Source organism: Poecilia reticulata, chromosome 23 (assembly GCF_904066995.2).
Source record: "Poecilia reticulata chromosome 23, P_reticulata-male-v2, whole genome shotgun sequence".
Classification (NCBI taxonomy): Eukaryota; Metazoa; Chordata; class Actinopteri; order Cyprinodontiformes; family Poeciliidae; genus Poecilia; species Poecilia reticulata.
Genome location: NC_088852.1, coordinates 226411 through 247178, shown reverse-complemented (window position 1 = coordinate 247178; position 20768 = coordinate 226411). Strand labels below are relative to the sequence as shown.

The window sequence follows — 20768 nt, the reverse complement described above, 5'->3', positions numbered from 1 at the left end:
TTCTGCTTTGAGACATAAAACATTTTTATTTGTGCAGAAAATTACAGAACAAACATCTGAGCTGAACTTCCGGATCAGAACCATGCAGGTTATTAATGTTCGTAGCGTCGCATGCAGAATGACAAACAACTACAGCTCATTCCTTCTAGACTGTTGACCTTTGACCTCCAGAGACACAACTCAAAATAATCCCAACAAATTGGAAACCTCAAAAAACTAAAACTTGAAAGTTACGGCAACGTTGGTGTGCAGGTCTGAGTTTATTTCACCGTCAGACTCTTCTGTCAAAAACTGAAGAAATTACACCGTTTGTCAAATGTTCATGTTGGTCTCTGCTGGCCGACATGCCAGGAATTTTACAGAAAGTCTAGAAAAGCTGCAGTGACCCGGTTCTGTGACCCGGTTCACCTCCAGCTGCTCCCATTCAGCAGATCTTCACTTTTCCTGCAGCTTTTCAGACGTTCAGTTTTCTAGATATCTTTACAGCTGGTTCATGAAAGGTTCGGTTCTCTCGCTCATCCTGGCGGGTCCGATAACCAGACACATCCAGTTCAGATGAACCCAGAACCTTCTTGATCCAAGGCACTACGTCTCCACCGATCAGGACCCGTTTCATTTTACTCTCTATATATTTTGGTCTCCAGTCAAATACAATCATAAACTTACAGAAATACGGAAAAACAGACGAGAACCTGACAAAATGTTAAAACCTACAGAGAAAATCTAATCTGGATGTTTGTGTCTGGAAAAGCAGCCAAGCTTCATTTTGGGTTTTCCATCCAGTAAGTGTGGATTATTCTAATAGCTAAAGAACCCTGCAACATTTTTATGCACTACATTAAATCATATTAGAATTTATTTGAAATGATTTCTGAATGTGGGGAACATTGAGATGTCGCCTCATGTTTTAAAAAACAAATAACTGAACAAATAAACATCTTCTGTCATTCTGAGCTGGTTTTCTTCATTAAATCCAGGATTTCTACTGACATCATTGTGCAGCTGCTGCTGAAAGAGAATCAACATTTTACAACAGGGAAAGTTTTCCTCATTCATCCCGTCTGAACTGGGATGTTAGTTTCACATACGGTGCAGGACATGGAAACTATTCTCTCATCATATTCTGAACTGCTAGCAGAGTTTTTATCCATATTATGAACCAGGACAGTTTTCATCAGTGTTACTTTGCAGCTGTTTCTGTTCCACCATCAGCTGCAAATGAAGTCGTCAGTTCAGTTGTTGCTTAGCTACAGACACAACACCAACGTGTTTGTGACAATATCTGTTGATCTAAATTTGGTCTCACTCTTCGCTACATTCCAACATTTTAATGCTCAATCAGCTCTTATATAAAACAAAATGTTTCCTCAGCAACAAATTCTGGATTTGTTGTGAATGTCAGGTTTGCAAACATCCACACTGGAAAACCTCCCCTTTAAAAATCAGAAGATCACAATGTTATTTTTCTCTGCTGGGAGTATAAAGCCGTTGTTCACCTCTAAAGAAGACAATCACAGGAAGCTGAAGAAACCCTGCTGGCTTGTTTTGAGGCTACTGATCGGATCGCTCTCTGCCAGCCTCATGGAGACGACATGACTGATATGAACCTCTGTGTGGACGGCAGCATCGCCACCAGAGCAGGGAGAATAACAAACCCTGGGTCAGCAGGGGCCAGAAGGAACCAAAGAGCCTTTAGGGACGAGACGGACGACACAGAACAGCTGCAGAGGAACCAAATGAGACAATCAGGAAGGAACATCAGATGGATGGATTGTTCCAGTGTTGTGGAAGACATCCCGCCTTATTCTGCGCTCAACGACTGTAGGCCTGTTGCCATGACGACCTACATCATGAAGGTCCAGCAGTCCGACTCCTGTCATCTCCAGAAATACTCAGATTACTCTGCAGCTGTCAGGAGGATCAAAGCTGGTGGACAATCATCCTGACTGCCAACAAGAGTTCAGGAGAAAGGTCAAAGGTCAAACCCTGCTTCCATCACAGCTTCCATCACAGCAGAGGATTATAGAACCCCCAGTGTTCATCTGGACTAGGACCAGGAGCAGAACCAGGACCGGGACCAGCAGAGGTTCAACAAGTCGATTAAGAACCGGGTTCTGCTCTGGTTCTGTTGGACTTCTGTAGTGTGCATTTCATTTCATTTAAATGATTATTTTGGAGCTGAATTAAATCAGAGCTACTTTTCCAGCCAGTTTTCCTCCATCATCAAAATAAACAAAGCTTTATTGAACTGAATCCTGTGAACAGTCTCTTACACAAATCTGTGCTAAAATATCAGAACTTTTAAAGCAACTTTGGTATTACCACAGTGTAATCAGTTAAATAAGCTCCACGGTTCACTGCTACATTGGCTGCTGCACGACTACAAACAGAAATGTAAGTTTTGTCACTTTGAGAAAATAAAGCTGACTGCATCAGATCTTTTCTTGCTGGTCAATAACATCAGTCATTAGATAAAAACACAAGAAGTATCAAGCAAACTGCAGCAGAGTCAAAGGATGAAGGAAACGTTAAAGTTCTCCTCGCTACAGTTTCTAGTTGTCTCTTCTCAGTATGTGCAAAGTGTTACTTTAGTTCAGGAAGAGATAATAAAGAGCTAAATACAAGTGATGTGTCTGGAATGTCAGTAAGAAATCATTCATTTATCGGCTCTGATGCTCAGCGGAAAGACTTTCCCTCACATCACCGATGGATTCAGCGCCTAAACACTTCCCATCAGAACCAATCAGAACCAAACAGAAGATTCTTCTCCAGCAAACACGGCAGCAGAGGAAGTTGCACCGCCCCCTGGTGGATGCTGGAGAGAACTGTTGGCTTGATTTGCAATTTGCAGAAGATTGAAACATGAGAGTTTCCAGAAAGTTGCCAACGTGTGGACAGGTTGCTCTTCTTTGGGATGAACTAACTGGAGGGAGAGGAGAACATTTGACAACATCTGGGTTTGATGCTTTCTGGAGGAATTCAATCTGCAGAAAGAGGAAAAGTTTGACCTGAAACTTGACATTTAAACAACCAACCTTAGCAAGTTTTCTGTGAAAAATCTGCATGTCATTATAGTTCAAGTTATTATTATTAAATGATTGTTTAAAATTATAGGAAGAGTTTGGTTGAAGTTCTGATGCGTGTTTGAGGACGGGAACGTTTTCCGCTCAGCTGACATTTACCTCAACCTTCCAGTTTGCACTCAGTCGGTCATCAGACAAGCTTCACGTTAACCGATAAACTTTGAAACTTTGCTTCTTGTGTCAGATTTAGTTTTTGATAAAATCATGACTATTTTAAAAAGCCTCTAATTAATTACATTTTCAAAGGCGTCCCACCGTTCTAACATCATGATATTTTTCTGCAGGAGTTCTCAGTCAGTTCACACATCTAACACGCTGCTCTAACGCCAGCTGTGGAATAAAAGTGGATCATGGTGGTGGATCTGCAAAGCCCAGAGCTGAGTGACCTGCTGACCTGCAGGAACAACCGACTGGTTGACGTCTGTGCAGTGTTGCATCATGGAGACATCAAGGATGGATGAGAGCAAGCCATCGGGTTCCTACAGCATGCCATGAGGTCACTTCCTGTTAGACCTCAGGCCCTGGTAAAACTGGGGACAACCAGAACCAAAATGGCCGCCACAGCGACCGCCGCCACCGCCATGTTCCAGCCTTCAGAGTCGCTTTTCTGGAAACAAAAAAAGAGAGTCATGTTAGAAGCATCTGTGAAGGAGGATCACCATCACTTCACGCTCCTGACCGCAGCCAACAACCAATCACACATCTGGAGGTCATGACCACAACCACTGAAGACGGCAGGGTTGAACATCTGAAAGCTCAACCAAAAACTGTCTTCATGCTGTCAGAGGCCTGATGACGGGGGAGGGGAATAAATCATGTTCAAAATCACCAAAACAAAAGATTAGGCAGTTTTATTTTATTTTGCCTTATCTTTAAATGAAAGGTGCATTGATGGATTATTAGTTCATCTCTTCAATCTTAGCAAACAATTTCCCAGAATAACCATTTTTCAGACTGTAAACTTTCCATCATAAGTCATCCAGAGGAGGTTTGCACCTTTAACCCCTTAACTGCCACCCCAAAACACTTTAACCTTATCCAAAGGGCACATGAGGACACTGGCGCCATCATGACAGCTACAGGGTTACAGTCTGAAAACCAATGGAACCAATGCAGCCTTAAAATGTCCTAAGATGACATTCTTTCCAATGACCAGCAGGGGGAGCATGTAGACTGCCAAGAATCTCTGACAGTCTACATGCTGGTCTAATTTGGTGGATCCTGCTATGATTCTGCCTTCTGCTCTCACAACTGGACCACAACCAGTTCAAAGTCCTGACAGAAGCTTCACCAACATGGAGCCACAGTCACGACGGTGTTGTAACCTCAACATGAACCCAGTGAGGTCAGTTCACCAGAGCTTTAGAGGTCAGAAGCTCCTCTAGAAAGTTCTGGATCTACCTCCTGGTGTAGATCCATCTTAGTCAGATGAACAGAACATCCAGTTCATGTGAACCATTGTCCTCTGCAGAGAAGGACGTGTTTGAAGGGCTAAAGATGATGATGTCACACCTCTGCATACTGAGCTCCATCCAGAAATGATGACATCATGATATAAAACCACTAGAACCTCCTTATAATGTCTCAGCCAGAGTAAAGAGCTCACTCTGTTCTTGATGCTCCATGTGGCTGTGGGTCTCTGTCCACAGTGAAGTCAGCCATACCCAACTAAAGTTGATGATGGTGAAACTGTAAACTGCCTCCAAACCCGTTTTACGAAAAGGTAACATCAGATTGCAAACTTCAGTTTAATGGATGTCATCTTTGCTCTTCTATCCTTTAACTGACTGGAAACATGGCTTTCCACTGGAGACGAGACAGTGTTCTTCTTTCTGGCGACATTTATTCACTCATTTCTCATGATATCAGTGCTGAGCATGTCTGAATGACACACAGATCAGGAGCATCAGGTTTCATCTCCACTAGCTGCACTAAGGTGCTCTGAGCAGGTTCTCGTTTATCAGCCATTCTTGGCTGCAGAAAGAAGCAAAGCCATGGCCATACCTGGTCCCTTAGGACGCCAGCTCCTCCCACCAGCACCAAATCAACGCCACTATAACAATCAATCCTATGAAGGGGATGGAGAGAACGGGGGGCTCTGAAGGACGGGTGCAGTTCTGGGAAGAAGACAGGGTGGGGTGTAGAGGGAGGAGGGGAGAGGAGAAAATAAAAGCAGAAAATAATCTAAGTACTAACGTGAGAAGGTGTGACAGGGAGAATATCGACAGGGAGTAAATAAAATGTGACTGGATGAACAGAGATTTAAAGACTGGTAGGTCGAGCATAACAGAATTTTATAGTTAACAGTATAAAATTCCTATTAAACAGATCTGACGATGCTCAGTCGAACACATGCAGACAAACAGATGGACAAGAGACAACTGAAGCACGCTCAGAGGCAAAATGCTGAGCCAACATGCCAACGTTATGTCACTGTGATGGTCTAAGGAGCATCTGTAGGGTCACAGTGGGGTCATGGATGGACTGGTTTACCCACCATGAGCCACAGAGTTAGAACTAAGTTAGGGAACACTTCAATAAAGAAGGATGAAGGTGGAAAGAAGTTGCTATCTAAAACTCCCAAACCAAACAAAGAGCAGGTCCAACACCAAGAATCTGACATTTGCTTTTGTTCAGCTTCGTGTTTTACCTGCAGGGGGAGCCAAAGACATTAAATTACAGCTACATGTTCAAATGCTAGAACTGGGAGGCTGTAGGGATAGAATCCCTTCCTGTTTGAACTTACAACCGTCTGTCATGAGGAACAACCCAGGGCAGGTACCTCGCTACCAGGGGTTAGCATTAGAGCCGATGAAGTACTGTCCAATAGCAGCCCTGGAAACAGGACTAAGAAATCTGGGATCCTGAGGCTCCAATGTGAGAATCACAAATGTAAAAGGTCTTACACAAAGTTTTCCTCAAGTTATAAGTTCAGATTCTCAAGAGTAGGTAAAAAAAACTGTTGCAATGTCTTTTATATCAAATGATGTGAATATATGCACTGTGGTCAACAAGATGAGACAAGTGAAGTTCCACCAGAGGCAAAAACTTCAACCTACACACCAAGATGAGAACCAAAGACGAGTGAAGGCCCGACTGTCAGTCATGAAACGTTGAAATGTCCACCCCAAACGGAGACACCCCCAATCTGTTCACTGTGAAGGTAATGATGTTGTTTCTGTGACCGTACCACTGTGGCGGCTCAACATCAGGAAGGAACCAGACCAGCTTTCAGACTAAAACGATGGAGTGGATGGTTGCCCTCGGGATCCTGATCCACCACAACAGAAAAGCAGCGTGACTGAACTCTCATGAACATTCAAATCTCTCAGGCAATGATTGGTATTTAGGGCCACAGAATTGTTTTATTTCTGTTATTATGTTTGGATTTATTGGCCTTTTTTTCCACTGTAGATTGACAGGAAAGAGGGTTGAGATACAGGGGAAGACATGAGATAAGGGTCACCGGGTCGGGACTCGAACTCCTGACGGCCTCCCAACATGGGTCACGCGCTCCGCCGCGCTCCGTCTGCCCTGCAAACCACTTCTGTTCCAATAACAGTTTCACTTTGATGCAGATTCTTCACCCAAGACCTTCAGAGAGGAAGATCATATGTGTTCACATTTTTTGTTTTGGCTCTAGTGGCCTTTATTTGAAAGCAGTTTGACAGGAAATAGGGTAATGAAGACATGGGGCAAATGTCACCAGGCCGGGAATCGAACCTGTGACCACCGCCATGAGGACTAAGGCCTCAATACGTGGATCGTGCCAAGCCCCTGCGCCACCACAGCACCACAGTGTTCACATTTAATTTAAATTCAGAGATTGGTCTCAACCTGCTCAGTGAACTGTTTTTAAGAGTCCCACTACAGTTGGGTGTCAGTAGAACCTGGTCAAGTTCCTGAAGCCATGAACATCTCACTGTGGTCAGCCAGACCAGCTGGTGCTGCGCAGGATTAGGTCTGGACCCTACGATGGGTCAAAGATCACAGTTTCAAGCTCAAAAGTCATTTTAGTTCTAAATTGACTAAAGAAATGACGTGTCTGCTTCAGTCAGATCTAGTCTGAATGAATGGATCTCCTGATGAAGCAGCAGGAACATCTGTCTCATAAACAAAACAAACTGAGTTTCTATCAGATCTGGTGAAACAGGCGGTGGCCGTACTCAGGTCCCCTTTCAGCTGGGAGGCTGCTGGTTTGATCTGTTGCTTACTTCAATCCCCAAACTCAACTTTTGGGTCATGTGACCCCCTCTCTGTAACCATAAAACCTTTTCGGTTCAAGTTCAAACCAACTTCAGTTTTAATACTGCAGCCTCTTGAGGCAGCTGAACTCCTGGCGAGTGTTGGATGTTTCCAGGTCAAAGTTCGTCCCAGCTCCAGCTCAGATGAGGTTCAGCTACAGTCACCAACGTGACCCCAGGCTCCTCGTCAACATGGAGACGGTCTGCATCAGTCAGTTTAGCAGGCACATGGAGAAAACAAATAGCTTGCAACTAAAAGTTTAAAGGTCTGCTGCAGAGTTATCAGCCAGCATGCACACACATGGACAGTAGTCATGGCAACAGAGGGCTGGACTCTAGAGGCATCTGAGGTCTCACCTAGCAGATCTTTGTTCTTACCTTGGAGGGAACCTTGTGTTCCTCACTGACTACTTCAGAAACCCTGAGCTGTCTGACTTTCAAAGCAGGACCACCCACCCAGCTCCCACTGACCTTCTGACCTCTTACCTGCAACTTTTGTCCCAGCAGCTCCTGCAGCTCCGCCTTGCAGCTCTGCAGCTGCAGCTGCAGAGCTGCTCGCTCCCGCTGGCTGCCTTCATGCAGCTGCTGCAGCTCCTCCAGCTCCTTCTTCAGACCTTCACACTGACACAGGGAACATCCACACCTGGTGTTCATCAGACAGCAGTGGCAGGCTGGTATTAATGACACCATAACTTACAACTGAGTTTAACCACCGGATAAAAAGCAACCAGTCGATCCCGAAAATAGCAAACGTTTATAAGAATCTACTGAAAACCAGAGAGCAGGAAGCAATGGCAGCTAAACCCGATACCTCCAGCTGGACCTTGAGAGCCAACTCCTCTGCCATTCTCAGCTGGACCTTCAAGGTCCTGATTTCATCCTGGACTGCTGACGAGTCCAGACTCTGCAGTTCGGGTCTGGACTGGGACAGAGTGATGTAGGAATCCGCCTTTAGCTGATCGTCGTCCTCAGTTTGGCCCTCAGCTCTGACTTCCAGGTACGAGTCGCCGCACCTGAGACAACCAGGAAGAAGTGTGAGAACATTCAGCTGATCCAGTCCTTCACCACTACCAGAACCAGCAGCAATGTTTCAGTCTTAGTGCTGAACACTGGACCGGAACCACTCACATGTCTCGTTGCTGCTGCTGCTGCTGTTGCTGCAACTTGTTGATCAACTCCGTGTTGTTGCTGCTCAGAGTCTGACGCTCACTGGTCAGAGAAATGAACTCTTCCTGCAGCTGAGTCACATCACCTGAACACACCACCGCCCATCAATCAGCAGATTCCTGACTGGTCCAGACATGAGGCTGCGTTGCTAGGTTACCTGACCGGGCTGTGCGGCGGCTCTTCATGCTCAGCTCGGCTCTCAGCGAGGTGACCTCCAGCTCGTACTCGTCCACCGTGGCGTGCAGGCGCTGCAGCTCCACCCGCAGGCGGCAGAGCTCCTCCTGCAGGGAGGCGATGTCGTTCTCCCTCTCTGCCGCCGCCTCCTCGGCCGCCTGCTGCAGCACCAGCACCTCCTCTTGAGCCGAGTGCAGCTCCTGCTGGACCTCCACCAGCTCGCTCTCCTTCTCCTCCTCCAGGCTGCTCATGTCCTCCTGCGCCGACCGAAGCTGAGCTGCAACAACCAAACAGAGAGAGACAAGACTCAGCCAGTCAGAGCCAAAACCAGTCAGGCAGCGTCCACACGGTCAGAACCGGGTCAGAACCTAATCCCTAACCCTAACCCTCCACCTTGCAGCCTCTGGATCTGCCGGGTGAAGCTCTCCGCCTGATGGGCGCTCGCCAGCCGCTCCTCATCTAGCAGACCTAAGGAGGAAAAGCAGAGGTCAACTAGAGGTCAACAAGGTTTTAAAAAAAGCACACATTAAATATGGGTCAGTGTTGTTGCTATGACAACAGGTGACCAATCCTGCAGCTCCTCACCTTGCATCTCCATGAAGCTCTCCTCATGTCGCTGAGAAACCTCTCGAGTCTCATCCAGCTCCAGGAGAAGTTGCAGCACCTGAGCTCTAAGCTCCTCCAGCTCCTCCTCCTCTCCCTGATCGTCATCTTCAGACTCCCTTTCCTTCACTTCCATCTCGTCCTCCTGCTGGCCCTTCTCTCCGTCTCCCTCAGGCTCCTCCTTCTCCTCCATGGACTCCCTCTCCTTGGCCGTCAGGGTATCGGCCAGCCTGCTGGGTTTGTCCTCCTTCAGCTCACACAGCTCATCTGCAGACAGTCGACCAAGGAGCTCCTGAACTGCTGCAGCTCCAAACATCAAGAAACTGAAGAACCAGCCTGAGGAGTCCGTCCTCTGGCTCCCTCTGGTGGTGAAAACTCAGTACCACAGAAATGAATAAATCAATCCATCATGAAAACAATTTTAAATGTTTCAAAATTCAAGATTGGGAAAACGGCAGCATGAAGACGTGATTCCTGCATTTCCTGGGAGAAAGACTGAAATGTTAGAGCTGCAGGGTCCTTCATCATCACCATCATCACCTTCATCACGGATGAAGACCGTACAGTGGCTCTGAGGACAAGACGGCCGAACAAACTCCTGGAGAATTCACCTCCAGAACCGCCCAGAGAACCCGTCCAGACTCGCAGCCACATCAACACTGACTGACAGAACTACCAGAACATCTTCATCACTGACCAGAGGGGTCCAGCACCTCCTCGATGACGGGCGGCAGCCGGAAGCCGTCCATGATGCGACCGATGCAGGAGGAGCCGCTTCTGACGGTGCAGAGTGTTGCAGAGGAGGTCAGGGGTCAGGTCAGGCTCTACACAGAGACAGACGCAGTACCTCCTTCATCCTGCAGGGGCCTCGAGAAAACTGAGAAGGGAGGCAGAGACAGGGGATCAGAGACATGAGGACAGAGACAGGAGGACGGCAGCGGTCCAATCTGCAGCAGAGCAGCAAGGAGATCATTAAATATTTGATTATTTTTATGCATATTTTTTATGGATTTTCTGATAATGTCTCAATCTGAACATCCAGAGCAAAAATACTGAAGCAGATAAACATTTTCTGAGATCTGAACATTTATCATAACATCAGATCTGGAGACCGAGGGACGCAGATCCTGACCTCTGACCTCAGGGTGTTCTACACCAATCCTCTGGTCCAGAGGAGAAGACGACATCTTTACTGTCATTGTCTCTTTGACCAGAATCAGATCCGGTGGGTCAACAGGTGGACCGGTTAACACCAGAAACAGAATTCATCCTTCATGTTTCACTGCTAAAGATGTTCATTCACTGACCTCAGAACCGGCCAGAACATCCAGAACCAGAACCAGAAACAGTCTAGAACCAGAACCAGAACATCCAGAACATCTAATTCCTTTTGCTGATTTTCTGTTTTCACTGTTTTTAGTTTCATGATCATAAATGTGGAACTGCTCCTTTAATGTGCAGCAGCAGCTGAACCTGCTGCATCAGGCGATGAAGACGTACCTGATGAAGAGCTGCTTCTTTCTGCTTCTCTCTGGATTACTGCAGTCCTCTTCCTCCTCCTCTTCCTCGATGTCCTATATTTCCCCCTCAGTGTCCGCTCTGCCTGCGATGCCGACTGACGTCACTCGATGCTTCTGACGCTCGCCGCTCATGATGGGAATACAGAGCGGAGCCGCAAGACGCAACATTTAACCGTTTCCTGCCAGGAACTCTTCTTAGTCCTCACAGACTCCTCTTCCTTTTCTCCCTCCTCTTCCTCCAAGCTTCCCGATCAGCTGAGGTCTGATGAATCGCAGCAGTCGAGAGAGTGAGACCCGGTTCAGAGCTGCTCGGTGTCCATGTCTGCTGGAAACCGCAGTCGCCTCCATCCGTCTGGAACAGTTGCTAGGCAACAGAGACTTCCAGGCTGAGAAACAGAACGAATCAGCCAGTCAGTCAGTCAGTCTGGGCTATTCAGGTCCATCAAAACTCTCCAGAACCTCCTGTGATCCGGTCCAGTTCTTCTCTGCAGCCCTTTGCCTCTAATCCAGGAAGTTGAGCCTAAATTCGAGACTAATGTCAAGCAGGATTAGTGAAAAATGGCAACATGTTTGCTGCTAGAGGATCACATCATCTGCTTCCTGTTGGGAACTTCCTGCTTCCTGTTGGGAACTTCCTGCTTCCTTTTGGGAACTTCCTGCTTCCCCTTTGGAAACTTCCTGCTTCCTTTTGGGAACTTCCTGCTTCCCTTTGGGAACTTCCTGCTTCCGTTTGGGAACTTCCTGCTTCCCTTTGGGAACTTCCTGCTTCCTTTTGGGAACTTCCTGCTTCCCTTTGGGAACTTCCTGCTTCCCCTTTGGGAACTTCCTGCTTCCTTTTGGGAACTTCCTGCTTCCTTTTGGGAACTTCTTGCTTCCGTTTGGGAACTTCCTGCTTCCCCTTTGGGAACTTCCTGCTTCCCTTTGGGAACTTCCTGCTTCCCTTTGGGAACTTCCTGCTTCCCTTAAGAAAGATCCCAGTTCTTCCGACTTGTTTCTGTTTTCCATTCCCAACCCAACGGATCGTGACGAATCCTTCGTCTCTCCTGGAGGTTTGATGGATCCGATTTAGTCTTTTGACTTGCAGCTTCTCCTGTTTTATTACATTTTAAACCTGAAATGATTCTTTTCACTGAGTTTTAAGTTTAAATCCTTGAAGCGCTTCAGTTTCTAGTTATCAGCGTGTGAATGTGAAGCACTTTGGGTCCTCCGAACCTGATGGGGTGCGATGCGAGTACCGGCCATCAGACACGACGTGATCCGGTCCGGGAGTTTATTATCACCAGAGGTGAAGAGTAACGACTTACATTTACTTGAGTTAAATTTTTTGGGTCCTCAACTTATTACTAAAAATGAATACATCATAACACGAGGTCAACCTTCTTTCATTCTTTCTAATGTCTAAGCGAGAAACGCTGCTGCAGTCACTGACGTGGTCCACTGTCGCCCCGTGCTTCCTCAGTGGCAGAGCAGCTGCAGTTGATGGCTGCGGTCTGCTTTTAGTATTTTGACGGAATCATAAACATTTGAAAAAAGGCTCTAAATGAGTTCAATACATGAATAAAAGTTATAATTGATGATTCCAGGTAAAAAGATGGAGATGATAGTCTGCTGCTTGTTTAGTGTTTGGTTGAATAAGTCGAATTGTTCATGGAGTTATTGGATGAAACTTTGACCTCATCTATGATTGTAAAACTTTTATATTAGTGGGAAGCTGCAGATTTAAAAGCTGAAAAGTTTCTGGTTAAAATACATTCAGCATTTTTCTATTTCTATCATATTTTTCATAACTTCAAACAATCATGTTTCTCTTGTGTTCCAGTCCAACTCTAGGTTCTGTTCAGAGACATCCTTATGCAGTGGCGTAGTCAAAGTCCAGACTCAGACTGATTTCAGTAGGACCTTCAGAGAGCAGAGCGGAGGTAAAGGGAACCTCGGTTTCTCCACAGCCTCAGTTGGCTCTAAATGAAGCTGCAGCTCCTGACCAGCAGGTGGCAGCAGAGGAGCAGAAAGTTTTTCATCTGCTTATTCATTTAAACTCAACATAATTTATTCACAGATGTGGATTCTGATTCAATGTTTTTGATCTAAACAAGTGAGTTTAGTCCAAGTTATTATTTAGTAAATTGTAACTGAATGTCTGGCAGATTTCAGGCTGAGAGTCACTGATAACCAGGTCAGTTTACAGGTCTGAGCAACGCGGCAGAAGATGAAGCTCATCTCAGTTTCTGCTCCTCTGATCAGGCTGGAGTCCAACATCTTCACATCTGGAGCTGTTCCGCCTTTCAGCAGGCAGCGGCTCAACAACGCCTGATGTAAAGGAAGTGGTTTCATTTCTAAAGCACAGTGATGGAGAACAAAGATGGCTGCTCTCTGCTGTACTTGATGGAAAGTCATGTGACCAGGTCCTCAGACTCCTGGATGAAGAGTGAGAAGCAGCAGCTTTATCTCTGCTCCTCAGATCCAAGCCTTCGTTCTCCTCCAGCCTTCTGACGCCATCAGATGGAGAACTGGAGAACCTGCTCACAGCTCCAGGTTCGAGAACATGAGCTGCTCCCCGAGGAGTCCTGTCCGTTAGAAGATCCACGTCCTGTTTACTCAATCTGAATTTAAATTCACAAATTTTATATTTCTAAACCTCATTTGTGGACAATGGGAGCCGATCTTCCTAATCTGGTTCCGTCGTTCTCCCTATGAGTCCACGTCAAAACCAGTGACTGGATCATTATTATTAGAACTGCAATCATCATCGTTTTATAGATTGTTTTGTTGTTTTATTGTTTTTATAAAACCCCTTTTAATCTTTTGATAGCATCAATCCGTGGCCAGTGGTTCAGAAGGACAGCGGCTGAAGCTGCTGGCCTTCCTCGTCCTGTTGCTGATGGTCAGTGACCTCTTCCAGAGGAACGTCAGCCCTGCAGAGAGGATGGATAAATATGGCCGCCATTAGAAAAGAAATGAAATGTGTGAGCGGCTCGTGTTGAACCTCATTAGTCCAGCTTCACTCTATAATCCCTTTAAGTGAAGCGGCAGGTTTTTCCAGTGAGGCAACAGTTTAATAAAAGTGTTGCAGCGTCTTTGGCAGGTTTAGTTAAACTGGGGAGTTTTTCTTCTCCAGACTCAGTTTGGTCATGAATTATTTATGAAACATGCGTCCAGCAGGATGAATGAGGATAAAAGAGCATTTCTGCAGCTTCCTCTCACAAATGCTAATAACACAGACTGATTAGCATGAGTAGCATCCTCCTCGCCTCTCAGCCCAGGATGAGACACAGAACAATCAGGTCTGGTACTCCAGCCCCTGGAGCAGAGGTCACAGAGGTCACACCAGTCGATCTCACAGGGAGATGTTGCACCACCCCACCTGACCACATCATTGTCCTAAAAACCTCTCCAGATCTCCACCAGCGAGGGAGACCCCATGTCTCCCTCGCTGGTCCCGGCCCAGTTCAGCCAGTACACACACTGGACTCGGTCTTGTCCTAAAGATGCTCCGGTTTGTGGATGAAGGTTCCCCCATGTGAGAAACACTCCTGAAGAATATTGGAAGTTTTAAGGAACCAAGATGAACCTCAGGTCCTTCAACAAGGCGGCACCAGTCCAGAAGAGCCACATAGACCCACAGAGACCTTTGGACCTGGACCAGAGGACCAGCAGGACCCACCAGACCCGTGTCTCAGAACCAACCCGTCTGGGGTTAACAGGAATCAGCAGAGCCTACAAAGTACCACTGGACCTTAGTCTGGTTCTGCTGATCACCCCTGGCTTCAGACAGACTGGACTTCAGGAACATCTCGGTGCCTGACCTTAGGTCGGAACCAGAGGTCCCCAACCCGGCCCTCCATGTTTCTGCTGCAGCCCCTGGAGGATAAAGGAGGTACTGCAGGTGTCCTGGAGCGGAGAACATCTAAAGCAGGATGGAGGGTTCCCGGCCAACTTGGGCACCTCTGGTTCACACTACGGTGTCCCTCAGGGCTCAGGCTTAGGTCCAATTGTCTTAATACTGCCGCTGGGTGACATCAGCTCTATGCTGATCACACTCAGCTCTTTACTCCCCAGATGACCTCTGACCCGCTGATGGAGATTTTACATATCGAGTCAAATTTTCTTTGTTTTTAGGTTTCAGTCCCGGGTTGGAACTGAAACTCAGGACAAAGCAGCAGCGCTAACAACTGCGCCGCTGTGCAGCTCCAATTCATTCACTCACCTGTGATGAGGTGATGGTTGTGGTGGTTCTGGTTCCAGCAGCAGAGGAGGAAGATCCAGCTGGACTGATGAAGAGGAGGCAGTCTTCATCGCTGCTGACTGCCAGCCAATCACAGCGCAGCAGAGAGAGAGGGAGTGAGGAAGAGGAGGAAGGCTTTGGATGCTGAATCTTTTTATAGAAGCAGAAAGTTATTCAGCGGAGCTGGAAGCAGCTACAGGTGGAGGACGGAGGGACAGACGGGGTGGACAGAATGGACATGAGAGACAGGAAATAAAGACAGAAGAGGAGGAAGAGGCAGAGAGGAAGCTCTGAAACTGTGAGTTTGACTCTTTCTTTCTCTACGTTTGTTGGTTCTACTGAAATGTTAAAATGTCGACTTTCATTCAATCAAATCCAGGACCGGCTGGTCTGCAGCAGAACTTTATGAAGTTCTGACCCGGCCAACCATGTTAGAACCAGGAGGTCCAGACAGACAGAGGACTGTCTCCGCCTCAGGGTTACTGTTGTCTTTTATGGATTATTGAAAATGTTTTTATCATTTGTTCTTATTTATTATCTTTAAGTTTTTAGTTCTACTGGCAAACGGCAAGAAACGTAACTCTGATTCCTCGAACGTCTGATGACGGACTCTGACTTTGAGATGGCCGGCCCAGGTTCTGTTAGTTGGTCCAAACTGGGTCGTCACCAGAACAACGATCCCAAGCACAATAGAACATGCTGAAGGACCAACTGCTGCAGGGGCCTAGTCAAAGTCCAGATATCAGCCTGGTTGAAATGAAAGGACATTCAGAAACCTCTGGAGTCGACCCGCTTCCAAAGCAGTGGGTCGGGGGGGTTGGTCTCTGATTGGCCGGAGCTTTGGGTTCTGCTCTTTCCGTCTCTGCGGACTGATTTTTAATGTAAATTCGTGTCATGATGGAGGCTTTTATTGTGAAAGGATGACCTCACTCAGCTCAGCTCCTCTTCATCAGATTACAGCAGATGTGACAGATGTGCTCCTAATTTATATTAATGAAAAGATTATGGATTATAAGCACACCTCAGTGCCATGTGACCTCATCATAACCTGATGACCTCATTGCTTCATTATGTCACTTCCTGTTGCTCCACATATGATCCATATCTGCCATGATGGTCCTGCTGAGGCTCCGCCCCCGCTGTCTTCCACGCTCTGATTAGCATGATCACTTCACATGGAGGGAACCGCCTTCACGCCTGTTGCTATGGTTACCGACTCACCATGTCAGAGGAAACGAAAAGAAGGCGCTGCAGCTCATCTGAGCCCCCAGCGCCAGGTGGGCTGCGGCGCCTCCTAGTTACCGAGTTTCATGAGACGATCCTCGGTGGACCGGCTGGTCCGGGTCAGAGGTTCTGACCCAGACGACACCACGAGGCGGTCCAGCTCGGGCCATCTTCCTTCAAACATGTCTCAAGGTATCCAGTCGCCTCATGCTGGTTCCCAAATGACTATCGTTCTCTGGACTTTAACTAGGCCATTCTATTGTTAATCTGCTGCTGTGTTTGGATCACAGTTCTGTTGCTGACCCAGTTTGGACCGAGCCTCAGCTGATGGACACTCATTGACTTTTTCAGCTACTCCCGGCATCCAGACTGGTTCAGGGTCATGACCTCTGACCTGCTAACCTTCTGTGGGTGAAGCTTTGGGGTTTCTGGCCATTCCTCTAAGCCATTACTTTAGCTGGGTATCAGTGAGGTGAGCTCCCTTCCTCTATCGTTCTCTTGTTAACCCTCCAACCCCTCTGACTCAATGTTCTCCAGATGAAAGCTACAGGCCAACCCTAAGCCAGCTTCCCATCATGGAAAATGTGACACCTGACAGCCCTGCAGGAGAGGCTCGCATGAGGGACTACAACTACCTGGCCCTGGTTCTTGGTGTCCTGTTGATCCTCATCATCATCCTGGGAAATGTCCTGGTGTGTCTGAGCGTGCTCACAGAGCGCTCTCTGAAGACCGCCACCAACTACTTCATCATCAGCTTGGCGGTGGCCGACCTGCTGCTGGCCGTGCTCGTGCTACCGCTCTACGTCTACTCTGAGGTCAGTCAGGTGTTCTGGAGGTGGAGAGGTGATAATGAGGAACGGACCGTGACTGAACTGTGACTGTTTGTAGTTCCTGGGAGGAACCTGGACTCTGAGCACCTCCATCTGTGACGCTCTGATGACCATGGATGTAATGCTCTGCACTGCCTCCATCTTGAACTTGTGTGCCATCAGCGTAGACCGGTAAGTTGCTCCTGGAACCCTCCAACTCCATCGTCCTTCATGTTACATACAACATATTCTCTAATCTGAAGCAGGGTGACAGGGAAGAGAGAAGGTCATGGGAGTGAAGGTTCAAGAAGAGTTTGTCTCTTCCTATAGAAAGGTTGTCAGGTAACACCTACTGTGTTTTGGACTGTGTACCTGCAGACTACAGAGGAAGTCCAAGCTCACCTCAATACCTCCTACAAATAACCAAATGAAAAGCTGCTCTCACATTTTCAGGACACGTTTGAGCTCATTTGCTCTCCAGGTTAAACTCATTCAAGTCTGATCTCTCATTGGTTCTGGTTGAGGTGTCCATGGCCTCGTTCTCAAGGTGTGGTGGAAAGGAGAGAGTCTGTTTTTGGAACCTAAGGGCCTAAACCCCAGAGTAACTCTGCCTGCTGTCTTCTTGTCCAAGGTTAGTCTCTGCCCTAAGTGAAGGAGTTCAGGTGTTTTGCTGTCTTGGTTCTGAGTGGCAGGACAGAGCAGGAGATCAGTAGATGGATCAGGGTTTCTTCCACAGTAATGAAGGTGTTGTTCAAGGATGTAGAGGTGGAAACCTGAGCTGAAAGGTAACACTCTGGTATCTTGTCTATCTAGTTCCTACCCTGACTCATCCTTATGGGATATGGAAGAGGCCAGAACCCAGGCCTCATTGGGCGGACTAAATATCCCTTCTGGACTTGGGACACTTTGGGAACCCGCAAGCAGAAATTAGAGAGTCCAAAGCTGTCCTCTGGATTCCCCTGACCTCGTACAAGTAGAAGACGACGGAAGGACAGATGGACGGGTGGACTCTGAATATGATTCCCGCATCAAACAGCACAACTTCCATCTCTGTGGTTATGAAGCTGCTTCTAATTGCTTCCTTCTTTATAGACGTAATTAGTAGCTGCCTGGCACAATCATCATTAACATTTTCAGACAGAAGCCTTCAGGTTTAATGGAAACATTTCCATTTAAATGACCATCGCCCTCTACAGATCTTTACTGGAACTTCATTATCCAGAACGATTAAATTAAAAGCTCCAGCCATTAAACATGTTACTAGAGATCACATTGATGCTCACGGGACAAAAAAATGTACTCTTCTCATCCATTCTCCATGGTAATAAATTAAACTGCAGCTCGATATGGAGATAACAGATTCTTTTCTGGTCCTCCAGTTTGATGAGTGAAAATCAGTCCAATTAACAACTTTCAAAGTGTTAAAAAAATTTTATAAAACACCTCAGTGAATCAAACATGGTTGAGACCACACATATATATTTTTAGGACGGAGGGTGAGAAGCTATATTGGAAGCCTACCAGCTGAGCAGAGGCTGTCGCTTGGCACATGACTAGATGTTTCTATCTTAAAGGCAGAGAGAGAACATATGAACCTATTCTTTCAGAGTTCAGTACATCTCATCAGTGTGATGAAAAGTTCAGCACATCCAGTAAAACTCCATGGTGTTTCCTTTCATGGGATCGTCTAAACTGTCGTCTGAGTTCAGTATGTCTGCTTGTATTGCAGGTACATCGCCGTCATAGTGCCCCTAAAATACAACAGAAACCAGTTCAGTGTTCGCCAACTGACTCTCATCACCGCAACTTGGGTCCTATCTCTAGGCGTGGCCAGTCCAGTCATCTTTGGTCTGAACCAGGTGCCGGGTCGGGATCCGACGGTCTGCAAGCTGGAGGACGATCATTTTGTGGTGTACTCATCGGTCTGCTCCTTCTTCGTGCCTTGTCCAGTCATGCTCTTTCTCTATTACTGGATGTTTCGTGGCCTGCGACGCTGGAGCAGTCGGAGCCGGTCCCAGGCCCGTCGGGTCGGCCGGAGAGGTCTCTCTTCTCATCTGGCCTCGGCTCTACGTAGAGCTAGAGACACAACTGGTACCCAGGAGAACGTTGTTTACACAGTGCCTCCTATAAGCCCCACCTCTCCATCCACATTCTCCATGGCAACGCCATGTGCGACTCTGCTGACAGAGGAAAACCAGCATGGGGCAGTGATGGCAGCTGATAGCGACCTGATGACCACTCAGACGGACAGTGTGTCAGACGGCGAGCCCACCGGGAGGTGGGAGGGAAACGGCTGCAGAGAGAACGCCACTAAGAGAGGACCAGGGACCAGCAAGACCAGCCGGGTCAGTGGGAGGGAGCGCAAGGCCATGAAGGTTCTGCCGGTCGTTGTTGGTGAGTACCAGAACCAGAACCAGGACAGCTTCAAACTGAATCATAAAATCCTAGATCACATTTCCTGACAGGATGAACCAAATATGTTTGAATTTTTTTTTCATGAATTTAAGTAGATTATTTTAAAAAACAACTGAAGAATCCACCCTTAAAAACATCTTTATCGCCCTGTTTAGTACAGCTTTGTTCTCATCACTCTACGGCCAGGCTGTTCTGGTCCACGTGTTATAATGAGTTCATCATCACCAAACATGTATTCTGCAAGAAGTGAGGAGAAAGTCTGCTGAAGACGACCAGGCAGCAGCTGCAGGACCACAGGAGGGCAGGAGGTTTGCCCTCATTGTGATGCTTGATATCTTCTCCAGAGTGACAACAATCACATGTGAAGCAGCAGCAGAGCTCCAGCTAACGAGCCGGGGTCGCCTCATTCATCTGAAAAGATTCTGAGTTCAGTTTCGGGACGATAAACAGCAGAGTCAGGGTTAAGAGTTAATGCAGACATCTGAGAGCAGCTTCCACAGACAGCCCCCTGAAACGCGGTCTCCCAGAATGGGACAGTAGTTTCTCCCAGAGAATGAGAACAGGACACAAACTGATCTTCAGTTGAGCTGTAACTTCTGTAAAAATAGAAACTGTGGGAGCTCCTTGGTGTGGAACCAGCTTCACACCAAGGAGCATAAAATTCACATCCTCCTCTAAAGCTGCATCAAGCGTCTGCAGTTTTGCTCCTCTGTGACTGATGCCAGACTGTCTTTGTGTTTCAGGCGTGTTCCTGGCCTGCTGGACGCCCTTCTTCACCGTCCATGTCACCAAGGTGTTATGCCATTCCTGTGATATCGGCCCCACCCTTATTTCTGTGGTCACATGGCTAGGTTATGTCAACAGTGCTGTTAACCCAATAATCTACACAATCTTCAATGCAGAGTTCAGGAACGTCTTTTACAGGCTGCTCTGCTGCAGGACTTGATGCTTTAAGCGTCGACTATGAACTCAAATGTTCTCCAGAACATCCAGAAGTCATCTGCTTAGAGTCTGAATCCTCTGAAGTCAAACAGTGTCTTCTTTTAGAGTATTGGTGTGTTTCTTAGAGCGCCCAGAGGATCAGATATTGGACAGACGTTCCCAGGTATCTGGGTGGTTCCATGTTTTAACGCTGTTCCAGAACAAGGTGGACATTTTTGAGGCTGCAGAGACAAACAGAAATATGAATGTTTGATGAAAGTTTTGTAACTTGCAGCTGTTGAATCTGTGAAATGGGCATGATGGGATGTAACTGAAACTGATGTTCTCCTTCTGGACAACAAACAATAAAGAAGCGAAGAACAAAA

General features: G+C 47.0%; 2 protein-coding genes across 6 annotated transcripts; one reads left to right on the top strand and one right to left on the bottom strand.

Annotated features, from left to right (window-relative positions):
* Positions 1 to 11124, bottom strand: LOC103459829 (coiled-coil domain-containing protein 136). Of its 2 annotated transcripts, XM_008401732.3 has the most exons (10): positions 10772 to 11124; positions 9969 to 10148; positions 9254 to 9538; positions 9062 to 9136; positions 8652 to 8945; positions 8456 to 8579; positions 8139 to 8340; positions 7814 to 7948; positions 5088 to 5200; positions 1 to 3690 (listed from the first exon to the last, which is right to left on the bottom strand). In XM_008401732.3, the coding sequence occupies exons 2-9, from the start codon at positions 10018 to 10020 to the stop codon at positions 5096 to 5098; spliced, it is 1272 nt and encodes a 423-aa protein (XP_008399954.2). In that variant the 5' UTR covers positions 10021 to 10148; positions 10772 to 11124; the 3' UTR covers positions 1 to 3690; positions 5088 to 5095. The 2 variants fall into 2 exon arrangements, with proteins under 2 accessions (XP_008399954.2, XP_008399955.2); XM_008401733.3 differs by lacking the exon at positions 5088 to 5200.
* A 665-nt stretch (positions 11125 to 11789) lies between these two features.
* Positions 11790 to 20768, top strand: drd4-rs (dopamine receptor D4 related sequence). Of its 4 annotated transcripts, XM_017302976.2 has the most exons (8): positions 11790 to 12076; positions 12611 to 12710; positions 14908 to 16429; positions 16528 to 16644; positions 16775 to 17052; positions 17126 to 17238; positions 18776 to 19440; positions 20205 to 20768. In XM_017302976.2, exons 4-8 carry the CDS (start codon positions 16620 to 16622, stop codon positions 20405 to 20407), a joined length of 1284 nt encoding a protein of 427 aa, XP_017158465.1. In that variant the 5' UTR covers positions 11790 to 12076; positions 12611 to 12710; positions 14908 to 16429; positions 16528 to 16619; the 3' UTR covers positions 20408 to 20768. The 4 variants fall into 4 exon arrangements, with proteins under 4 accessions (XP_017158465.1, XP_017158467.1, XP_008399948.1 ...); XM_017302978.2 differs by having other exon boundaries at positions 11792 to 12076; positions 14908 to 16709; XM_008401726.3 differs by lacking the exon at positions 16528 to 16644 and having other exon boundaries at positions 11793 to 12076; positions 14908 to 15311.

Excerpts from the sequence above, each read along its gene's own strand:
- LOC103459829 (XM_008401732.3), bottom strand. The coding sequence starts at position 10,020 with ATGGACGGCTTCCGGCTGCCGCCCGTCATCGAGGAGGTGCTGGACCCC. Across the intron at positions 8,580-8,651 it reads CCGCCGCACAGCCCGGTCAG|GTGATGTGACTCAGCTGCAG; the intron begins GTAACCTAGCAA and ends TGGTGTGTTCAG. Across the intron at positions 5,201-7,813 it reads TGCTGGGACAAAAGTTGCAG|AACTGCACCCGTCCTTCAGA; the intron begins GTAAGAGGTCAG and ends TCTTCTTCCCAG.
- drd4-rs (XM_017302976.2), top strand. The coding sequence starts at position 16,620 with ATGACCTCTGACCTGCTAACCTTCT. Across the intron at positions 17,053-17,125 it reads CGCTCTACGTCTACTCTGAG|TTCCTGGGAGGAACCTGGAC; the intron begins GTCAGTCAGGTG and ends GACTGTTTGTAG. Across the intron at positions 19,441-20,204 it reads GGTTCTGCCGGTCGTTGTTG|GCGTGTTCCTGGCCTGCTGG; the intron begins GTGAGTACCAGA and ends TTTGTGTTTCAG.